Here is a 19,581-nt window from a genome sequence, read left to right on the forward strand (position 1 = left end):
CTTGGAGTTATATTGGACCCAGTGTTATTACCACAGAAGCAGGTTATTACAGATGCAAAAAAAAAACATTTTCTTTTTTAAAAAAAGCTTTCTTCCTAATCTGCCTACCCTAGAAGATGACCCTTTACCTTGATGTGGCTGATCTGGCCACCTGGATCTGCACTACAATAACATTGAGATTAGACTACTGTTTGCATAGAGTATTGGTCTCCCATCAGAATCAATTCAGAAACTTCAGTTGGTGCTGACTGATGTAGCTTGGCTGCTATCAGGAGCTAAATGTATGTTACTCCCATCCTGCAGGCACTTTATTGGCTGCCCATCAGTTACCGGGCTTAGTTTAAGATATTGCCAATGACATACAAAGCCTTTCATGGCCTTTGACCTTCAACATCATCCCTCAAAATGAGGTCGTCTTGGGGGTGGTGCGCAGATCTTTTTACAGCTGTTGCTGTATAAACATAAAAGGCTAAGGGGTAAGTGGGCAGAGAGTGGGCGGGGTCTCTCACCAGGACAAACCAGAGCTTCACACCACCCAACCTGCCCACCCAGCTCATCCAGGGTCAATCTGAATACATTGCTGCCAGTCTGCTCCTGACCACCGCAGGGAGAGGAGGCCAGTAGGTCTGCCAAGGAGGATGGGAACAAAGGATTGTACAGGCTGCACCAGCCTCTGATAGCCCCTTCTCACTTAAAATACTGCTCTGGCCGGGGGTTAGAAACAGCCAAGCCATGTGTATTTCTTCTTTGCAACTTCTTTGCAGATTTGAGGCCTACTTCATAGCGTTATTCTGCAGACAAAACTGGATGCTGTTGTGGAGGTTCTTTTGTCTCCTGTTTCATCTACACAACAACCCTGTGCAGTAGGCCTCAAGTCTTTCAATTCAACAACAACCTGTGTGGGAGGCCTTAAATGTTTCTTCTCTACCGCAACCCTGTCCAAAGTAGCCCTTTCTGCCTGGGGAGCTGATCTTTATGCTATGCAGATGAGCTGTAATTCCAGGAGCTCTCCATATACCACCTGGGGGTTGGCTACTCCTGGGTTGGAAATATTCCTGGAGGTTTGGAGGTGGAACTTCAAAATCGTACAATGCCTCAGAGTCCAGCCTTCAAAGGAGCCATTTTTGCCTGCAGTTGGGAGGGAGTGGTGCGGGTGTGTCCCTCCTGGGCTATGGGCCACGGCCAGTCCTTACCAGCAACTGTTTGTATTCTGGGGTGCAGACAGACCAGCATCAATCCTGTGAGTCTGGAAAATGCAGAAAGATAGAAATAAATATTTATAGCCTGAAACTGTAAATAGTAAACAAACAAATGGCAGGAGAGACATGGGAACTGAAGTGATTTTTCAACCTTGGCCTGGCAAATTAAAAAAAAAACAGTATCAAAACCCTTTCTAAGAGACTTCCGGATGCTCTCTACCCCACCTCCCTCATGGGGAGTCTGCTATGGGGAGAAGAACGGAAGACGATTGGAAACTGCTTTGAGACACCTGAGGCCTGCTGGGTCACTGCGGCCCATTCTCAGTTCTCACAGCCCCACATCCCTCTCAGGTTGTCTATTGTGGGGAGATGAAGGGAAAAGGTGTTTGTAAATCACTTTGAGACTCCTTTGGGTAGTAAATAACAGGGTACAAAAATCCATTATTCTAAGGAGCAACCATGAAAGAATCCTGGGTACATAACATTTTATCAACAGTGAAAAAATTGAGACAGAAGGAGCAGAGTGGACACCTGTGAACTACACCCTTTTTGTATTAGGGCAGGGAGACATTTTGGTGTCTGGCCTAATTCACACAAGAAGGGAAATGATGCAGAACTGGAAGGAATTGGTTGCCATGTAATCTCCCCCAAAGAAGAGTCTCCAGTCTTATTTTCTCTTCACATGTCTGAAGACATGGCTCTGGAAAGCTCATCTGTAGCTACTAAGCCACAATTCCCAAAGGTCAGTCCTCTTCCACACTCCCCAGGGGGGGTGGGGAGGAGGGCTTCCCCCAGGCCCCAAAGGCACTTGTTGTATTTACAAGTACAATGGACTTGAAATCTAGTACATGATATAAAATGCATTGGCCTAAAGATCAAAATACATAAATATTCAGTAGAAGCATATAGTTAATTAAAAATATGAAACAGTACAAAACAGTTTCAACACATCAGTTTTGTGTTCAGCATATTAGTCGGTGTTAATACCGGCCCCATAGAGGGAGAAGAAAGGGTGAGACTGCCTCTCCCCTATGCTCCATCATACCCGGTGGAGCAGTTTTCTGCAGGTGCCAACCTGCAAATGGGCAAAAGCACCACTGTCCATACACATGCCTTCTTTGTTGTGGCCCCCACCTTATGGAATGGAATGGCATGTCTGAAAAAGTCAGAAAAGTTATTGTTACTATTTCAGCAGTAGTTCAGAGTAACAGTTACCAGTAGTTCAGTAAAAGCCTGCAGTGGCCAAACTGGCCCTCCATGCACTACAGTTGCCAGGAGCCTCTGCGAGCAGGGGTTCATGGTAATTGTTGTCCATGGACATCTGGAGAGCCACAGTTTAGCCATTCCTAGTCTAAGGCATGAATGACTGCGGCTAGATTGGGGAGAGACAGGGATGGGAGCAGCTAGATCATGATATGCTTGCCTGGTGAATGGTAGGCTTGCCTGTTGACTTTAGACTTGCCCTGCTTTTCTGTTTGAACCATGGAAACAGATCAGCAATTATTTCCATACAAGCAGTTGAGGATTAACTTTCTACTTTTCCCAATTTGAAGCTAGTTCTTTTTGAATAGAAGCCTCAGGCAATGTGCACATACACAGATGAATGTTAACATTTCTCTAAATAGATGCTGCCTTATTTTGTTGGGGGAATAAAAAGTCGTTTGCCATTATCTTTATCAAATAGCTATTTTTAATAATTTAACACATTTGGGTAATGCACAATATTTTTTTTAAAAAAGCTCATTAGCAGTGATACAAGCAAGCACACTCTCACCTGGGAGTTGGGAAACGGACAGGCATTAAGATGTGGAAGGTAATCTTGCTTATTGAGTCTGCAAATGTTATCCCTGGCTGACAGAAAATAAAAGTGCCAGTGAAGCTGGGACTTTGACAGATGACTTTTCTTGTGACACTGTTGGCTTTCAAAGAGAGTAGAGATTACAGTCCTTAACTAGATGGCCCATAGAGAGTTTCCTTTTATTGTGCCCATTAGCAGGTCTAGACTAATGAGTAGACTATACCCAGAAGATACATTATTTGAGTTAAAAGCCAGGTGAGAGAACTCACAGCACTAGTTGTTGCTTTATCCCAGAATTGGTTCCTGGGAGTGTCTCACAGAAGCACAAATGTTATTTAGAGAGTGTCTACATTAGCAAGTGGAAATAAGCTTGACCAGTGTTCTTTGTTGAGTTTGCTCCTGGATTTAAAAAAAAGATGTAAAGAGGAGAAGAGATTAATCACACATGTACAGTTTTAAGTAGTAAGTTGCAGGTGTAGCAAGCACCCTGATAGTTGGACAACAGCAGTGCTGAACTCCTGATGCTTCAGTTGCTCTGCTGGTGACTGCTCCCAAGAATAATCTTTCTGGCATGAATTACTCTGAAATACAAACAAGTTATTTCTTTGATTTGAAGTTGTATTTGGTTTAGGGTTGTGACCTCTCTCTTTTTTCCTTCACCAGATATTACAGCATGTTTATTTTCCTGAAACCTGAATGTTTAACTGGAAGCAACAGCTAATTTTTAAAATAATTTCCTAAGGTTTCTTTCAAAAGTTTCAGATAGTGCCTTCCCAACCCACATGTCTTTTCTTTTCTTTTTCCTTTTTTGGTTGTTGCTGGTGTTTCAGAGAACTGAAAAAGCCTCAGGGGTCAAAGCTGTGTTCTTCAGCAGCTATACAGGAACCAGCACATGTGATTTTTAAAAGGCAGTTTCCTGTGCTGCTTTAACTTTGCCATTTCACTAGTACTGGGTAACAATGGAAAAGTAAACATCCGAAAATGCAAATTAAAAAGGGTACCTTGTAGCGGAAGGTCTTAAATTGTGGGTGAAATATTAATGTCTTCCTTAAGACAGTGATTCTCAACCTCTGGTTTGGGATGGAAAAGCCTATTCCACTGCTGAACTACTCTGATACTTTTCTTCCTGATATCTAGCCTATATCGTTGTACTTGTAGTTTAAACCCATTACTGCATGTCCTTTCCTCTGCAGCCAATGGGAACAATGACAACCTTTCAAATACTTGAAGAGGGGTATCATGTCCCCTCTCAACCTCCTTTTCTCCAGGCTGAACATTCCCAAGTCCCTTCATAGGGCTTGGTCCCTTGGCCCCAGATCATCTTCGTCGCTCTCCTTTGTACCCTTTCAATTTTATCTACGTCCTTCTTGAAGTGCGGCCTCCAGAACTGCACACAGTACTCCAGGTGTGGTCTGACCAGTGCCGTATACAATGGGACTATGACATCTTGTGATTTTGATGTGATGCCCCTGTTGATACAGCCCAAAATGGCATTTGTCTTTTTTACCACTGCATCACACTGCCTGCTCATGTTTAGTTTACAATCCACAAGTACCCCCAAGGTCTCGTTCACACACAGTGTTACATAGAAGCGTATCCCCCATCCAGTAGGTATGCTTTTCATTTTTCTGACCCAGATGCAGAACTTTATTAAATTGCATCTTGTTCTCATTTGCCCATTTTTGCCCATTTTTCCATTGTGTTCAGATCTCGTTGAACTCTGTCTCTATCTTCCGGGGTATTTGCCAGTCCTCCCAATTTGGTGTCATCTGCAAACTTGATGAGTAGTCCCTCCACCCCCTCATCTAGATCATTAATAATTATGTTAAAAAGTACCAAACTGAGCCCCGAGCCCTGAGGTACCCCGCTACTCACCTCCCTCCAGTCTGATGAAACACCATTGACAATGATTCTGAGTGCGGTTCTCTAACCAATTCCCTATCCACCTAACTATCTGAAAATCCAGATTGCAGTCCTTCAATTTATCCATCAGAACTTCATGGGGAACCTTATCAAAAGCTTTACTAAAATCCAAGTAAATGACATCAACCGAATTTCCACGATCCAGCAAACCTGTTACTCAGTCAGAAAAAGAAACCAGGTTGGTCTGACAGGACCTGTTGGAGACAAATTCATGCTGACTTCCTTGGATCACCAAATTGTCCTCCATATGTTTGCAGATCGTTCCCTTTAATATCTGCTCCATTATCTTACCCACAACAGAGGTCAGACTCACTGGTCTGTAGTTTCCCGGTCATCCTTCATCCCTTTCCTGACAGAACAGTTCCTCAATGGGCTTCCATTGGCAGGTTCTCCTGTGGAAGTTTTCAAGGAGAGGCTAGATAATCACCTCACAGAAATGCTAATTCTGTGAACTTAGGCAGATTGTAAGTCCGTGGCCAGAAGCGGTTGTTTAAGTGTTTGGCTCTTGTGACCATTTCCTGCATCCTTGGAGATCCCTTTCAACTCTATGATTCTAATTGCCACCTAATGCAGAATGCTGCAGTTATACTGTTGGTCAGGGCCATAATGGGACCATGATATTACAGTAATTACAAAGGCTACTGATACACTCCTGACCCCAGTTCCTTCAAAACCTGAATGCCCGGAGACTGGGATATCTGAAGGACTGTTTTCTCCTTTATTGACTGTATTTGGTTAAATTCACAACCAGTCCTGAGTTGTGATTTTAGAATGCTAATTTTTATGATATATATAATATGTAATATATATATATTACATATATAATATATAATATATATAATATTACATATATAATATGTAAAATATGTCACCTTGAGCTCTGTAAGGAAGATAGCTAATGATTGTTTTAAAATAAATAATAAATAAATAAATAAATAAATATGGAGGCTACATAAAACTTCATTTGTCCAAAGGAAAATCCTAAAAATTCTTCAGCCAGCTATGTCCCTCTGCATCTGTAAGGAAGATAGTTCATCTGGTAAAAAAGTATTACAAAAGAATTTATTCCCTTGGTTGTCCAGTTCTTACCAGGATGTTCACTGTAGGGAAACTAAATGACTTAGTACTCTTGTAGTCTAACCTTGCATGTTTTACCAGTTTTACTCACAAATGGGACTGTGTTTATGTTAATTGAATTCTAAGTTGAATTTATTTATATTACATTTTAATTATATAACACCCTCCCTTTTGGCTCAGGGTGGCTCACATTAGGAACTTTCATATTACAATGCAATACAATAAACATCTTGACTTAGATATATAATAACATCTTTAACAATAAGAACTTTTACTGGATAACACAGTTCATAATTTAACATTCAACAATTGGTGACTCAGCTTTTCTGCACTGTGATTCTGTTTTTTTCTGTTAGTGCCGTGAATGGTGGAGAGCCCCTGGGTTGGTGGTTAGTGTCTTGCTCACTTGCCCTGGCCAAAAACCTGGTGGAAGAGCTCCCTTTTGCAGGCCCTGTGGAATTATTTTAGCTCTGACAGGGCCCTGATGTCATCTGGGAGCTTATTCCACCAGGTGGGGCCCAAGACCAAGAAAGCCCCAGTTCTGGTTGATGACAGACGAGCTTTCTTGGATCACCAGTTTGTTGGTGCTGGTGGAGCACAGTGCTCTGGGGAGCATAGGTAGAGGGTTCTCAGATACTCAGGCCCCAGACCGCTTATGGCCTTGAAGGTGATTACCAGAACCTTAAACTTGATCTGGTAGTCAACTAGTAGCTAGTGCAGCTGTTGGAGTGTGGGTCGGATGTGGGCCCTCCAAGGTGTTCCCATGAGAACCTTGGCTACTGCATTCTGCACCAGTTTCCGGATCAGGGATAACTACAAATGTAGAACTAGGAATTTTAGCCTAGTAATCTTCAAATGTGCACCCCTACAGTTAGTGCAATAGCAACTCATTATGCTCAAAAGGTAACTGATCTGAAATTAGCCCATGATCATGAACGTGTTGTAGTAGTTGCTATCCAATCAGCTGCCATGCTCTGAGCTTCCAACTGCAATGATACCAATAGCACACATTTTAAATTGAGAACAGATCATTAGTGCAATCACAGGAGGTTCTGGACTTAAGGGAAAGCTGTCATCGCAAGCAGGAGAAGTTCGATTTTCAAATTCTTATTCTTACAAATTGAATTGCCACTGCTCTGAGAGCTGGTAAACTAGTGGTTCTGTAGCTTTTTGCCAGATGCTTCATTGAGGAATCATGTCTTATTTGCTTGAATTCCCAGTAGAAAATCAGAGCAGTAGGAATTACTCATTTAACAGGGTAGAAAAGGACCTAGTGCATTATGGTCTAGGTGTCTAGCACTGCAATAGCCATAATCTTTTCCTGTAGAGGAGTGCTTCTCTTTACCCTAGGAAACTGGTTGGAACTTTTTCCTTCCTGCTTGTTACTGTCCTGCTTTTCCCATAGGGAAAGCAAGTGTACTGTGCTCCAACTGGCAAAGGGGTCAGCAGCCTGCATATAATTTGATGTTGCATTCTGTCAGTGAATTCCTGCCTTAATGAGACTGATCCTAGTGATGGGGATGGAAAGGCCTGTTGCTTCCGGACCCTCTGAATCTGGTTTAGAATTTTAAAAGCAAAAGGCAACCTAGGGAGGGTTTGCTTAAGGCAGGGGTAGTCAAACTGCGGCCCTCCAGATGTCCATGGACTACAATTCCCAGGAGCCCCTGCCAGCGAATGCTCCTGGGAATTGTAGTCCATGGACATCTGGAGGGCCGCAGTTTGACTACCCCTGCCTTAAGGTAACAACCATTAAGAAACTAATCCTTCTAGACTCTCATACTTGTATTTTTGAGCCCCTCTGACAACATTACCACAATGGCTTGTGTTACACCAGATTAGCCTTTCTTGAGAGTGAAGCCTAAAGAACCTTGAGAGCAGAAGCCGTACTCCGGTTATGGGAACCAGTAATACTCCCTGAGTCTTCTGATCATTTTGCCTGTTGTCTCTTCGATCTCTCATTGCTCCAGAGATTTTTGTTTTAGGATATGACATCACAAACAGAGCATTTTGAATTCTTATTAGAATAAAGGGTATGAGGGGAAAAATGTATGGATGGGACTCAGATTTTGTAGCTTGGTTGTGTCCTAATCACACTATAATGAAACACAAATGGAGACAAAGTTGATAAACAACCTAAGCAAAAACTGAAAATAGTATTTTTACTGACCTCTTCCTAACCTCAGTATATATGCAGACAAAAGGGATCTACAGCAGCAAATGTGCCTAAAAGCATTATAGCAATGTGCTTCATACAATGAAACTGCTGAGCTTTGTATTAGCATGTATTTGCAGAATAGTGGTATAACTTGCAAAGTCAGCAATTTAAACAACACTGACTCCCCCCACTCTTTAAAACAAATGTGCAGAGAACAATTCATTAATACAGTTAAATTTCTAAACTGAAAATACTGGATAATGCGTTATAGCTTTGAAGAGCATTGAGAGTTTGTTTCAGCAGAAAAAAATGAATTTTAGTTGTAAATGATCTAGCAAAACATGAAATTTAAATAAGTCTGTGTTTTCCCATCATGTCACCTTGTGGGAATACTCATGATGTTTCTTGTTGGATTGTAGCCTATAAATCATCACATTAGTATCTTGAAATGAGGCAAATTGCATGAAATGAATCTGTTGCTCATTAATTCTGCTAGGAGCATAAATGAAGCACTTCTGGGCAAACAGTTTAAGCAAAAGTTTCAAAGCACCTATCTTGGAGTGCATACCACATCAACTGCTCTCCCCACTAGTGGACCCATGTCATTCTACCTCTTACCAAGAGTTTATTTTAATTTTTGCTAGGTTGTTAATAGCCAAATCCCTCTTCACTTTGAGGAATAGTTTATAGACAGCATGAACATAAATGCCCTTCCATAATATCTCAAATATTAGTTTGCTGTGTATTGTCTGGATGGACATGAGCATTGGATTAATTGGCAAATAGATATAAATGCAAAGGTTCACGGTCTGTTCCCAAACAGAAAACATGGACTTCAGCCAGATGTTAGGTTTCCAGGCCTTACCTGGACTCTCTATATGAGATTATTGAGATCACAGAGGCTGGTGCACTAATGCAGCGGTCCGCAACCTTTCGGCGGCAGTGGACCGCTGTGACGGGGTGGGGGGAGAGGGCAGCCTGGGGCCCCACACACGCACAGCAGCCCCGGCGCAAACACACATGTGCAGATTGGCCGCGCATGCGCAATTGTGTCTGGAGGGGCGAAAATGCGCATGCGCAAAACTGCCGCACATGCACATTTGTGGTCCTGCCAGACGCAAATGTGCATGCGTGGCAAGTCCACACATGCGCGTTTGCGCTGCTGGCATCCCGGTGGCCGGGGCTCCCTCTCCCCGCCCCTGCAGGCCTCGAGCAAATCGGCTGCCTTTACCTTTACCTTTATAATTCATGCCACAGATATCTGATACTGGAATTCATATCAAAGAAAAATCTCCCTTGGCTGAATTAAACAAGAAAAGAAATGATTTCTTGAGTTTGTGAAGTTCTTCTTCTCCAAACATTCATACAAATTTATCTGTTAGCAATATATGTGGCATACATTCCGCTCTATTAACAATGATTTGCATATATTATTTATATTTACAAACAATGGTTTGTGTATATATTTATATGACAATGCTAATTTATCACATATCCAATAAAATACAATTTTAATGCTTTTTAGAACTAAAATATTATGATGCAGTCTGCCCCGTTTGGGAAAAAAAAAACAAGTGGGGAAAGGAGGAAAGATTTCAGCTTTGTAGGCGAATTAGCTTGCGGCCCAGCAAGCTTCTCTTCCCCCCCCCCTCCCGAAGCAAGAAGCTTGCCGGGCCGCAAGCTAATTGGCTGCTTTGGTGGCCGATTTGCTTGCGGCCTGTTGAGCTTCTCGCTGCAGGGGGTTGGGAAGAGGGAGTGCGGCCCATCACTGGGCCGCAGCCTGGGGGTTGGGGGACCACTGCACTAATGGACTTCTCTTCCCACCCAATAAAGGAATTCATATTTGGGACAACAGGCTCTCGGTTCTTCTAATCCCATCAACTCCCAATCTCTCCTTACCTTTATACCCGCATAATTAAATTTGCAATCACTAATAGTCTTCCCCACCTTAGAAGTCTCATGTCCTGAAATCTAGGGGTAATCAAGACATATTAACATCTGTGGTTCTACCCCTGATTGAGCAGTCATAGTTATTGTTTGGTTCCTAGGAAACATCCAAGGATCCAGCCTGGGTATTGTCTTCATTCCAGCCTGTCACATGCTGTCTAGTTTCTTTATCATACAGAAAGAAATCTCATCCAGTGAAGTGTTTCAGGTGCTATCACATCAGCCATAGCCTGAGGTTATAACTTTTCCATAAAAGCAAAACACCAAGCATGAGTCTTTGTGTATGTATTCTTTGAACATCCTACAGACTCCACCTGATTTTGTATAGGCTACTCCTTTTCCTTCTCTGAATGCTGGTCACTTCATTGGATCTGCAGTTCTTCCCTCTGTAGGTCATGATGGTAACCATAGTTTCCGCTGCTTCCTTAAAACTATTCCTGTTCAACTCTGTCTTTCCTTAGTTAAATGTCTTGTGTATAAGTTTCAGGAACCTATGGTATGTATGTGTGTAAGTTTCCTTTAAAATATTTCTAATAAAACAACTTTCCATTTATTATGGACTAGATTATTTGAGAGGTTCTGAAGGGAATAACCCAGTAAAAATAACTGGAGCCCCCATTGTTACCTGCTCTTGCAAAGCCAGTTTCTCCAACCTAATTCAAACAAGGTTGTTCTCTTTCTTGAACATGATTGAAACCCAAAATTATCTCCCCAGTTTTCCAGAAAGCTCTCTCTGTTGTTGTAGCATTGAAAGTAATGTGGCTTCACCTGTTTATCTGTTTGGTAATATTTGCACACTTCACATTTGTTTTAAGGATTTCTGAGCTAATGTAGAAGAAGCTTTTCAGCACTCATGATGATGCTTTTTCCAGCATAGATATTAATAGATTTTTCTCAGGAGTTTCCCTTCCTTTGCCAGTCATCTAGTTACTCTAGGTTTACTGTGGGGTTTAAGTCCTCTCTCCTCTACCGTCACCCCTCAAATAGCTGCCACCATTTACTGAGGAGTAGGAATGTTGAACACAAGAAGAGCTACTCTAACTGGGTTATAGTGAAATTCTTGTAGCACCTCAGAACATAACTGTACACTTTCTCAGTAACTAAGCTGAAAGATATTCAGATGGATAGCAGCAGAACAGTGTTTTTGAGTCCTGTGGCACCTTAAAGACCAACAAAGTTTTAGTCTGTGTATAAACTTTTGTGTACATGTACACTTCTTCAGCTACTATGTGTTCATATACATTTAGGACATTTTGCTGCAACGACTTAGGCATTACTCATACTGATTATGCACAGCAGTGGCCACACCAGGCTGCTGCCACTTTCATGCTCCACCCGCTTTCCATGTATGAATGGCAGACTAATTCCCCCAATGCACACGGTCTGCACCAGAGTTGTGCATGTCATATACAACTTCAGTATGGAAAGATTCTGCTGTACTTTGTTGTGGTGGCATGGAACAGGGAGTTTACTTCCACGAGTGTAGGATTGCATGACGATGTAATCCCACCTTCATGGACATTTTAAAAAATGCCTCATTCATTTCCACACCACCGCAAAGCTGAACAGGGCATTTTCTGTCCCTGCTGGGACACTGTCAGTGGGGGAGGAGCTGGACCTTCCCTATATGCATGGATCTGGCCTGGCATGGCTGCCAATGGTGGCCACAACAAAAAAGGAATGAAAAAAAATCAGTGTTCCCTTACCGCAGGACGTTGGAGGCCCTAAAGTGGGCCAGGGCTAAGAGGGGGCAGGCCTTGTGCCGACATTGTGCACAAGCAGGAATTGGCCCTGCTTCCAAGCCCTGGCCTGGCCCCCTCACCCCATATAATTGGTATCAGAGAGTTAGATACTTTGTTAGAATTCTTTTTTCCAAGTCCGAATACATAAAATTACTTAAATCATGCTTGTTTCTGTTTATTAATAAACCTAACTGATTAGATGTGAATGCATCTAATTTGGAATTGTTCCAATTTCCAAATGTGTATAGATATGATGGTGTCTTGTATTATTATTGTTGTTGCTGTTGCGGTTGCTGTTGCTGTTGCTGTTGCTGTTGCTGTTACTGTTACTGTTACTGTTACTGTTATTGTTATTGTTATTGTTATTGTTATTGTTATTATTCTGTCATGTTAATTAAAATAGGTGTGTAAAAGGCCAGTTGGTCTTTTAGTTGAATCTTCTTAGGAATTATTAGTTTCAGCAAGTATGTCAGTTTCTCATATTTACTGTTACATTTTAATTATAACCCATCAACTTGCCAGTGGTTGTTTCTGGTTTTGACTTGGAGGAATGTCAGTGAAGGGTGTTTTAGTTTAATGGACCCAAAAAGTTCATAGATAGTCCTAACTGGTAGAGTTTAAATCTTAAGAAGTAGTTAGGCTTTGTATTAATTCCTTAATATGACTGTCTACATACCATAATTTCAATGATTATCTGAGAAGTCCCGTTTCTGGTCATCACATTGTTTGATTCTTTCTTTTTGTGTTTGCTTTCAGCCGAGCTATCAAGACAAACCAGGACCTTCTTCCAGAAACACCGTGGACTCAAATATTCTACAATGACTTTTGGGGCACTCTTCTTACCCACAGTGGGAGCCATAAATCATATCGACCTCTTTGTACGCTTTCTTTTCGCCTCAACTATGCTATCGGAGAAATGGATCCTTGGAGTTACCATCTTGTAAATGTCCTGTTACATGCTGCAGTCACCGGTCTTTTTACAAGTTTTTCCCGAATACTGTTTGGTGATGGATATTGGACCTTGCTTGCAGGCCTGCTGTTTGCTTCTCATCCCATCCATACTGAAGCAGTGGCAGGCATAGTGGGGAGGGCTGATATTGGAGCTTGCCTTTTTTTCCTGCTTGCCCTAATGTGTTACATTAAACACTGCTGCAAAAGAAGTTATGCAGAAGGAACCTGGAGCTGGCTCTTGGGTACAGGTGTGTGTGCCACCTGCAGCATGCTGTGGAAGGAGCAAGGTGTGACAGCTTTAGCAGTTTCAGCAGTTTATGATGTCTTTGTATTTCACAGGCTGAAAATGCACCAGATCATTCCTGCTATCAACAAGGTGAGTAAAATCTGCTCAGCTTGAATTATGCCACTGAGGAAGGCTTATTGCCAAAACATGTTTGGAATTGGGTTTTATGTTCCTGTATTTACATAACATGACATGAATTGACATTTGTCTTTATATTGGGTTTAGGTACTTATGTGCTTAAACATAGGATAGTTCTTTTTAAATGATTCTTTAGCCCTTGTGATTGTTTATATATATATATATATATATACATATATAATTTTGTACATTTGTACTACGTGCAGTGAAATATAATTTAATTGATCCAATTCAATTTATTTTTCATAAAGTTGATGCTTTGTACGCATGCTCCTGTGTTATGCTAAGTATTTTGTGTGTGTGTGTGTTTTGAACAATATTGGGTGATACAGCTTTTCCCCGTTTTGTAATGTATCTAGCTTTCTTAGAGATTGATGTATAAACTCATGGCCAGTTCTTATGAAGCTTACTTGCCTTTGCCTAGGCAAACCATTTAACATTATCCCAGATTCAGGTTTTCCTGTATTACTTTGAGAAATCATGAAATGTATTGATATAAAATCTTTCTTTCTTCTGAACCTTCATTCATAAATTATACCATCACAATAAGCAAAGAAAAAGTTCAGTAAAGGAATGAGTTTTGAAGAAGCTGTAATGAGTGAAATTATGCAAATTCAGAAAATTAATTCCTCTGCAGTTGTAAATCACAATCTAAGAACACAGCCTTAATCAACTTTGTAGGATTCTGTCCAGTTAGCCTACAAAGCTGAAATCTTTCCTCCTTTCCCCACTTGTTTTTTTTCAAATGGGGGCAGACTGCATCATAATATTTTAGTTCTAAAAAGCATTAACATTATATTTTATTGGATATGTGATAAATTAGCATTGTCATATAAATATATACACAAACCATTGTGTGTAAATATAAATAATATATGCAAATCATTGTTAATAGAGCGGAATGTATGCCACATATATTGCTAGCAGATAAATTTGTATGAATGTTTTGAGGAGAAGAAAAACTTCACAAACTCAAGAAATCATTTCTTCTCTTGTTTAATTTATGAAAACACTAGTCTGAATACAAGCTGAAGCATACTGTGTCAAGAATGGTATGGCTAATGGTCACCATCTATTTTGTCTTTAAATGAAACAAACCTGAATTATTGTGGAACGTCATATCAAAATAATGTCCTTTAAAATGCCTCCTTAAATCTTAAATCTGTGATCTGATTCTAAAATTCTGCAGTAGCAGTTAGGAGCTCGGTGTAGAATAATTTACCTACCCAGATGCTTAGAAAGAGTTCCAGTTAGTCTTTGTCCTTGAGGAAATATGCTAGGTGGCATGAGCAGGATGACTTTCTTTTACTGAAGTCAATGAGCTTAGGTACTGTACATTTACTTTCACCTTTCTATACAATGAATTTCTGTCCATATATTTTTAGAGCCTTTGCCCAAGCTGCTTTGAGTCATGAGCATAGTTCTTCCTCTACCCATTTTGTCATCACAGCAACCATTATAGGTAGGTTAGGCCAGGAGAGAAAGAATAACTGGCTCGGTTCCTCCAGTGAACTTCATGGCTAAGTATCATTTGAACTCTGGTCTTCTAGGTCCAGGCCCTCTCCTAGCATCCTAACTGCTGCAGTACCTGGCTACCATCTGTTCTTTTTACTTTAATATAAAATTCACACTACAGTAGCAATTAAAGTTACATCCCCCTGGGCAGAATGTGGAAATTCTTTTCAGTGAGTATTTTTAAGGGTCCCTATGTGGATTTTTTCCCAGTCTTTATTGGAGATGCTATTGGTAGAAACTGCTGAGTTCATAAGGATCCCTTTGCAGCATTCAGTGCAGCTCTTTGTAATCATAATTAGAAAATGAGTGCTTCCTAGCAAAAATTAGTTCCTAACAACCCGCTACATAGTAAGTGATTGTTGGATTTAGAATGTGGCCTGACCTTTTGCCAGTTCCCCTATCCAGCCATAAGTGTTTGGGGACAAATGTGCACGCACAAGTGCACTAAACTGTTAAACATGGCATTTGTGTGCACTGTGGATTTTTTATACTTTGAAGGGCTAAATAAAAGGTTGCAAGCACAACTGCTCACTCCCATGCGGAGTTCCTTCCATTTGGGGTTATTCAGCTGAACATTAATTTCTCCACTATTTATATCTCATTATAAACGTGTGAAAGTCTGAACAAATATTTGCATTTATTTATGCCCCACAGCCTCCTTTCTTCCAGAGAATAACAGGTGCTATTTAGAAACAAACCATGTAACTGCAGTGGTTAGTAGGTAGGTCACATGTCTGCTCGGGACTGTTCCATTCTTATTTAACCTTTATAAAGAGTAGACCTCACTTGTGAGTTAGTGTGGGTGGCAGAGTCCTATTCAGAAGTCACTTGAACCAAAATTTAGACAAGTGGATATAACAAGTATGGAAGAACAGAAAGATATATTCAGAAATTAGACACTGAAGCTTCAAGAGGCAACTGCAAAATTTCTGGTCTCTTAACCATGGTTTAATAATTAGAAGTAGGCTCATATTCTAACTCCTCTTTCATGCTCCCTATCCTTACTTACATTAACATGGTTAACAGATGTTTTAACCAAGTTTCTAATATTTGTTTTCAAAACTTACCTGATCAGCTTTATCCTTGGTTAATGGTATAGATGTCATGGCTACAATTAAGAGAATCATAGAATCATTGAATCATAGAGTTGGAAGGGGCCATACAGGCCATCTAGTCCAACCCCCTGCTCAACGCAGGATCAGCCCTAAGCATCCTAAAGCATCCAAGAAAAGTGTGTATCTAATAAGGAAAGGCAGAGAGATTAGAGATTAGGTTATTTATTTACGTCATTGACCACAATGTAAGGAAAGGCAGTACAAAATTCCCTCTCTCTCTCTCTGTCTTCTTTTTTTTAACTCTTGGATTAGAAATGACTCTTGCATGTTCCACTGACAAAAAAAAAATCTTAATTAAAAATACATTACTGTGAAATGTTCAGTATTAGAAACAAACCATGCAGAAATCTGGATTCTTTCTGATTAAAGTATTCATTGTTAAGAATATTTCTTTGGGAGGGAGAGCAAGGATTTCTAGGGAACGTACATTTTGTTGAGAAATTAGAAAAGAAATCAAGAATAGTATCTACTTAACATACCCACCTCAGGGTGTGTTTGCGGCTCTGTCCACCATTGTTGCATGCCCTGGCATCACTTATGCCTGAAACCTGTTGAGGCACAAACCACCACCATCATACATGCTTGCTCCCTCTCCCCCACCTGAAACTCGCAGAGCTGATGTTTGCAGCTCTGCAAATTTCTGGTGTGTGTGTGGGAAGCAGATGCATGTGATGGTGGGTGGCACTTAAAACAGAGCCACAAAAGATGGAAGTCCTTGGTATAGGTAGGAAAAGGTTGGGCGAGGAAGTGCTACTGACCTACCTCAACAGCGTGCAGTTGATGGCTGTAAAATTTGCTACGAACCTGGGCATGATCCCTCATGTCTCCCTTTCAATGAAGGTGCAGGTCATGAAGGTAGCTCAAATAACGTTTGTCCATCTTCACCAGATGAAGCTACTAGCACCCTACCTGGCCCTGGAACACCTGGCCAGAGTGATCCATGTGACAAGTCACCTCCAAGTTAGACTTCTGTAACTCACTGTACACAGGCCTACCCTTTACTCTGATCCAGAAATTGCACCTGATCCAGAATGTAGCAGCATAAGTCCTCAGAAGAACACCTTGGGGGTTCCATGTTAGGCCAGCCTTGAGGCAATTGCACTGGCTTCCTGTTGAATTCTGGATCTGGTTTAAGGTGTTGGTATTAACCTTCAAAAGAGCCTCTTGTGGCGCAGAGTGATAAGGCAGCCGCCTGAAAGCTTTGCCCATGAGGCTGGGAGTTCGATCCCAGCAGCCGGCTCAAGGTTGACTCAGCCTTCCATCCTTCCGAGGTCGGTAAAATGAGTACCCTGCTTGCTGGGGGGTAAACGGTAATGACTGGGGAAGGCACTGGCAAACCACCCCGTATTGAGTCTGCCATGAAAACGCTAGAGGGCGTCACCCCAAGGGTCAGACATGACTCGGTGCTTGCACAGGGGATACCTTTACTTTTACCTTTATTAACCTTCAAGGTTATATGCAGTCTGGGCCCAATGTATCTGAAGGACTACTTCATTGATTATACCCTGAATGTGCCATGCCACTTCCAACAGGCTGTAAGTTTCAGATGGGGGGGAGGGAGTAAGTGCAAGGCATAGTGCCGGCATTGGTTTGGGGGTAAAACTCTACCCCCAAATCAGAGTGTTGCTTCTGATGTGCTGACATAATTTCTGTGTGAAATCAGCGCTTCAGGGAGCTCCAGACCACAACCCCAAATTCCCTCACTGCCATCCTGCTTCCATCTGGCAACCCTACCACCATTTAATTATTAACATAGTTATGATATGTAGTTCTGAACAAGTCCTTAATGTTCTGTGTACATGACTGATTCAATAATATCTTTTTACAGTCAATATATTATGTAATGATCAACCCACAATTTGGCCATTATGATGATGTCATGTGCTTAGATGTTCTCTGCTCCATTTCTAATTCCCTCCTCCCCTTGTCCACTGTAATCTTTCATAGAAGTCATTGAATGCATAGAAACTGGAAGAATAGAAAGGGTTTGAGACATGATTATCTATGAGCTAGTCTTCCTTAATCTTCCTCTAATGCAACAAGAATTTCTGATCATGGTATTTTTCATGAAATAATAATTGAAACTAGTGGATATAGGAAAGCATAAAATTTCAGGTTGCTGTGAAAAGTTAGATTTTCTGCTTCTCTTAGATGTTGATTCTGAATGGCATGTCACAAGTTTCATTTATACAACATGAATGAAAGACACATTTAAGTGTACCTTAGACTTTCTCCGAGGCATAAGGTAAAATGTAAGTTTTCATGGAGATCTCTGCAGATGATGCTAGCTCTTGTGTTTGTCATTTTGATGTTTGCCAGCATATATATATTTTTTCTCAGCTGCATTTGACCTGGAGGGTAGTGGTGGACTTCTCACAGCATTCTTATATATTTCCTCCTCAGTAGATTACTATCACACAAAATAGTAATAAGGAAAATGATGTCTTTTTGAAGACTGATGTTCAAATTCTGAAATGCAGATTTTCAGGGAATAAGTATTAATCAAACATACCGTACCTATTTTCTACAGATTTTAAGTAGCCACTTCTTTTTTCATGATGTGGTTATATCCCAGAATTTGCACCTCCAGTCAATAATATATGTTCATCATTAATCTTCTGTGCAGTTCCTCTCCTATCAGATAGCTCTTACAGTTTAAAGCCTCCAGGAGGCACCACACACCAGAACCAGAAGTTTGTTCCCCCTCAGGGACACATAATTGCACAGCAGCCCCCTCCCAAGTTCCTCTTTTAACACCGAAGGAGTCTCCAACTATAGTTGAGAGGATTTCTTCTAGGTTTGTTGAAGCTAAGTTGGCTTATGAGTCTCTTCCATGACTTAGGAGGCCCTTTTCAAGAAATGCTCCTGATGCGGGGTGAAGATGACCCAAACTGATGAACATGATCTCTGTCTGTTCTTTGTGGGTAAAGAATAAATAAATAAATTTTGTATGCTGTCCATTCCTTCTATTTTTCAAATACTAAAATATAATTGTTCGTTAATCATTACTGATTTGACGGATGCCTATTTATGTATTTAAATCTACCGTCAACATTACAAGTTCTTATGTTTTTCATGTGAGGAGCAAGTTTTTAAGTACTACTGCACTCAAAGTATTTAGCTCTGGTTAAATGGACTGACCTTACAAAAACTTAAATAAGTGACTACACATAGATTGGATGATGGGCCTTTGTTCATAAAGTCACCGTGAGTTGGATATGACTTGATGGAATATAAAAACAAAAATTGCTTACCTCTGTATGCAGGGTTGCCATATATTCTGTTCTCCAAATTATTGGTTACTGGTAGTAGAATCCAAGGATCAATTGCTGGTTCATAGTACCCATTTTTTGACACTGTCAAAAATTAGATTCTTTTTGAACTGAGATAAATCATAATTAGTCCCATCCAGAGGGTAACATTTATTGGAACTGTGCAGGATTCCTTAATGGGAAAGAGTTTCTACCTCCTAAAAGGTACAGACTGTCTTTGCCTTGGTTATACAGTTCAGATGTAATAGGTTCCAATTGGTTCTGAAAATACTGTGTCTTTTGGGATAAATGGCTTCTACCACAGCAGTTCTGCCTATGGCTAGATTACAGATTGACCCCTGTAGCTTTGGTTTCTATCTTATTATAGAATTGGGGTTCATGCCTTAAGGCACAGATTTTTTTTATTTCTAGACCTGTCATATGTTCTTTATTATGGTGGTGTTCTGTAGATAATTTATCCTGG

The 19,581-nt window shown here is 40.9% G+C and overlaps 1 protein-coding gene across 2 annotated transcripts in view; it reads left to right on the forward strand.

Moving 5' to 3' along the window:
* Positions 1-19,581, forward strand: part of TMTC2 (transmembrane O-mannosyltransferase targeting cadherins 2) — a 240,892-nt gene that overhangs the window by 82,208 nt on the left and 139,103 nt on the right. Inside the window, exons 1-2 of one of the 2 annotated variants that reach the window (XM_077338950.1) lie at positions 12,902-13,040; positions 13,132-13,168. In XM_077338950.1, coding sequence (XP_077195065.1) covers positions 13,139-13,168 — 30 coding nt within the window. In that variant the 5' untranslated portion in view covers positions 12,902-13,040; positions 13,132-13,138. Of the gene's footprint in view, positions 1-12,597; positions 13,169-19,581 lie in introns of those variants that run through there. The other variant, XM_077338949.1, reaches the window with a different exon arrangement.

Source organism: Paroedura picta, chromosome 5 (assembly GCF_049243985.1).
Source record: "Paroedura picta isolate Pp20150507F chromosome 5, Ppicta_v3.0, whole genome shotgun sequence".
Lineage (NCBI taxonomy): Eukaryota > Metazoa > Chordata > Lepidosauria > Squamata > Gekkonidae > Paroedura > Paroedura picta.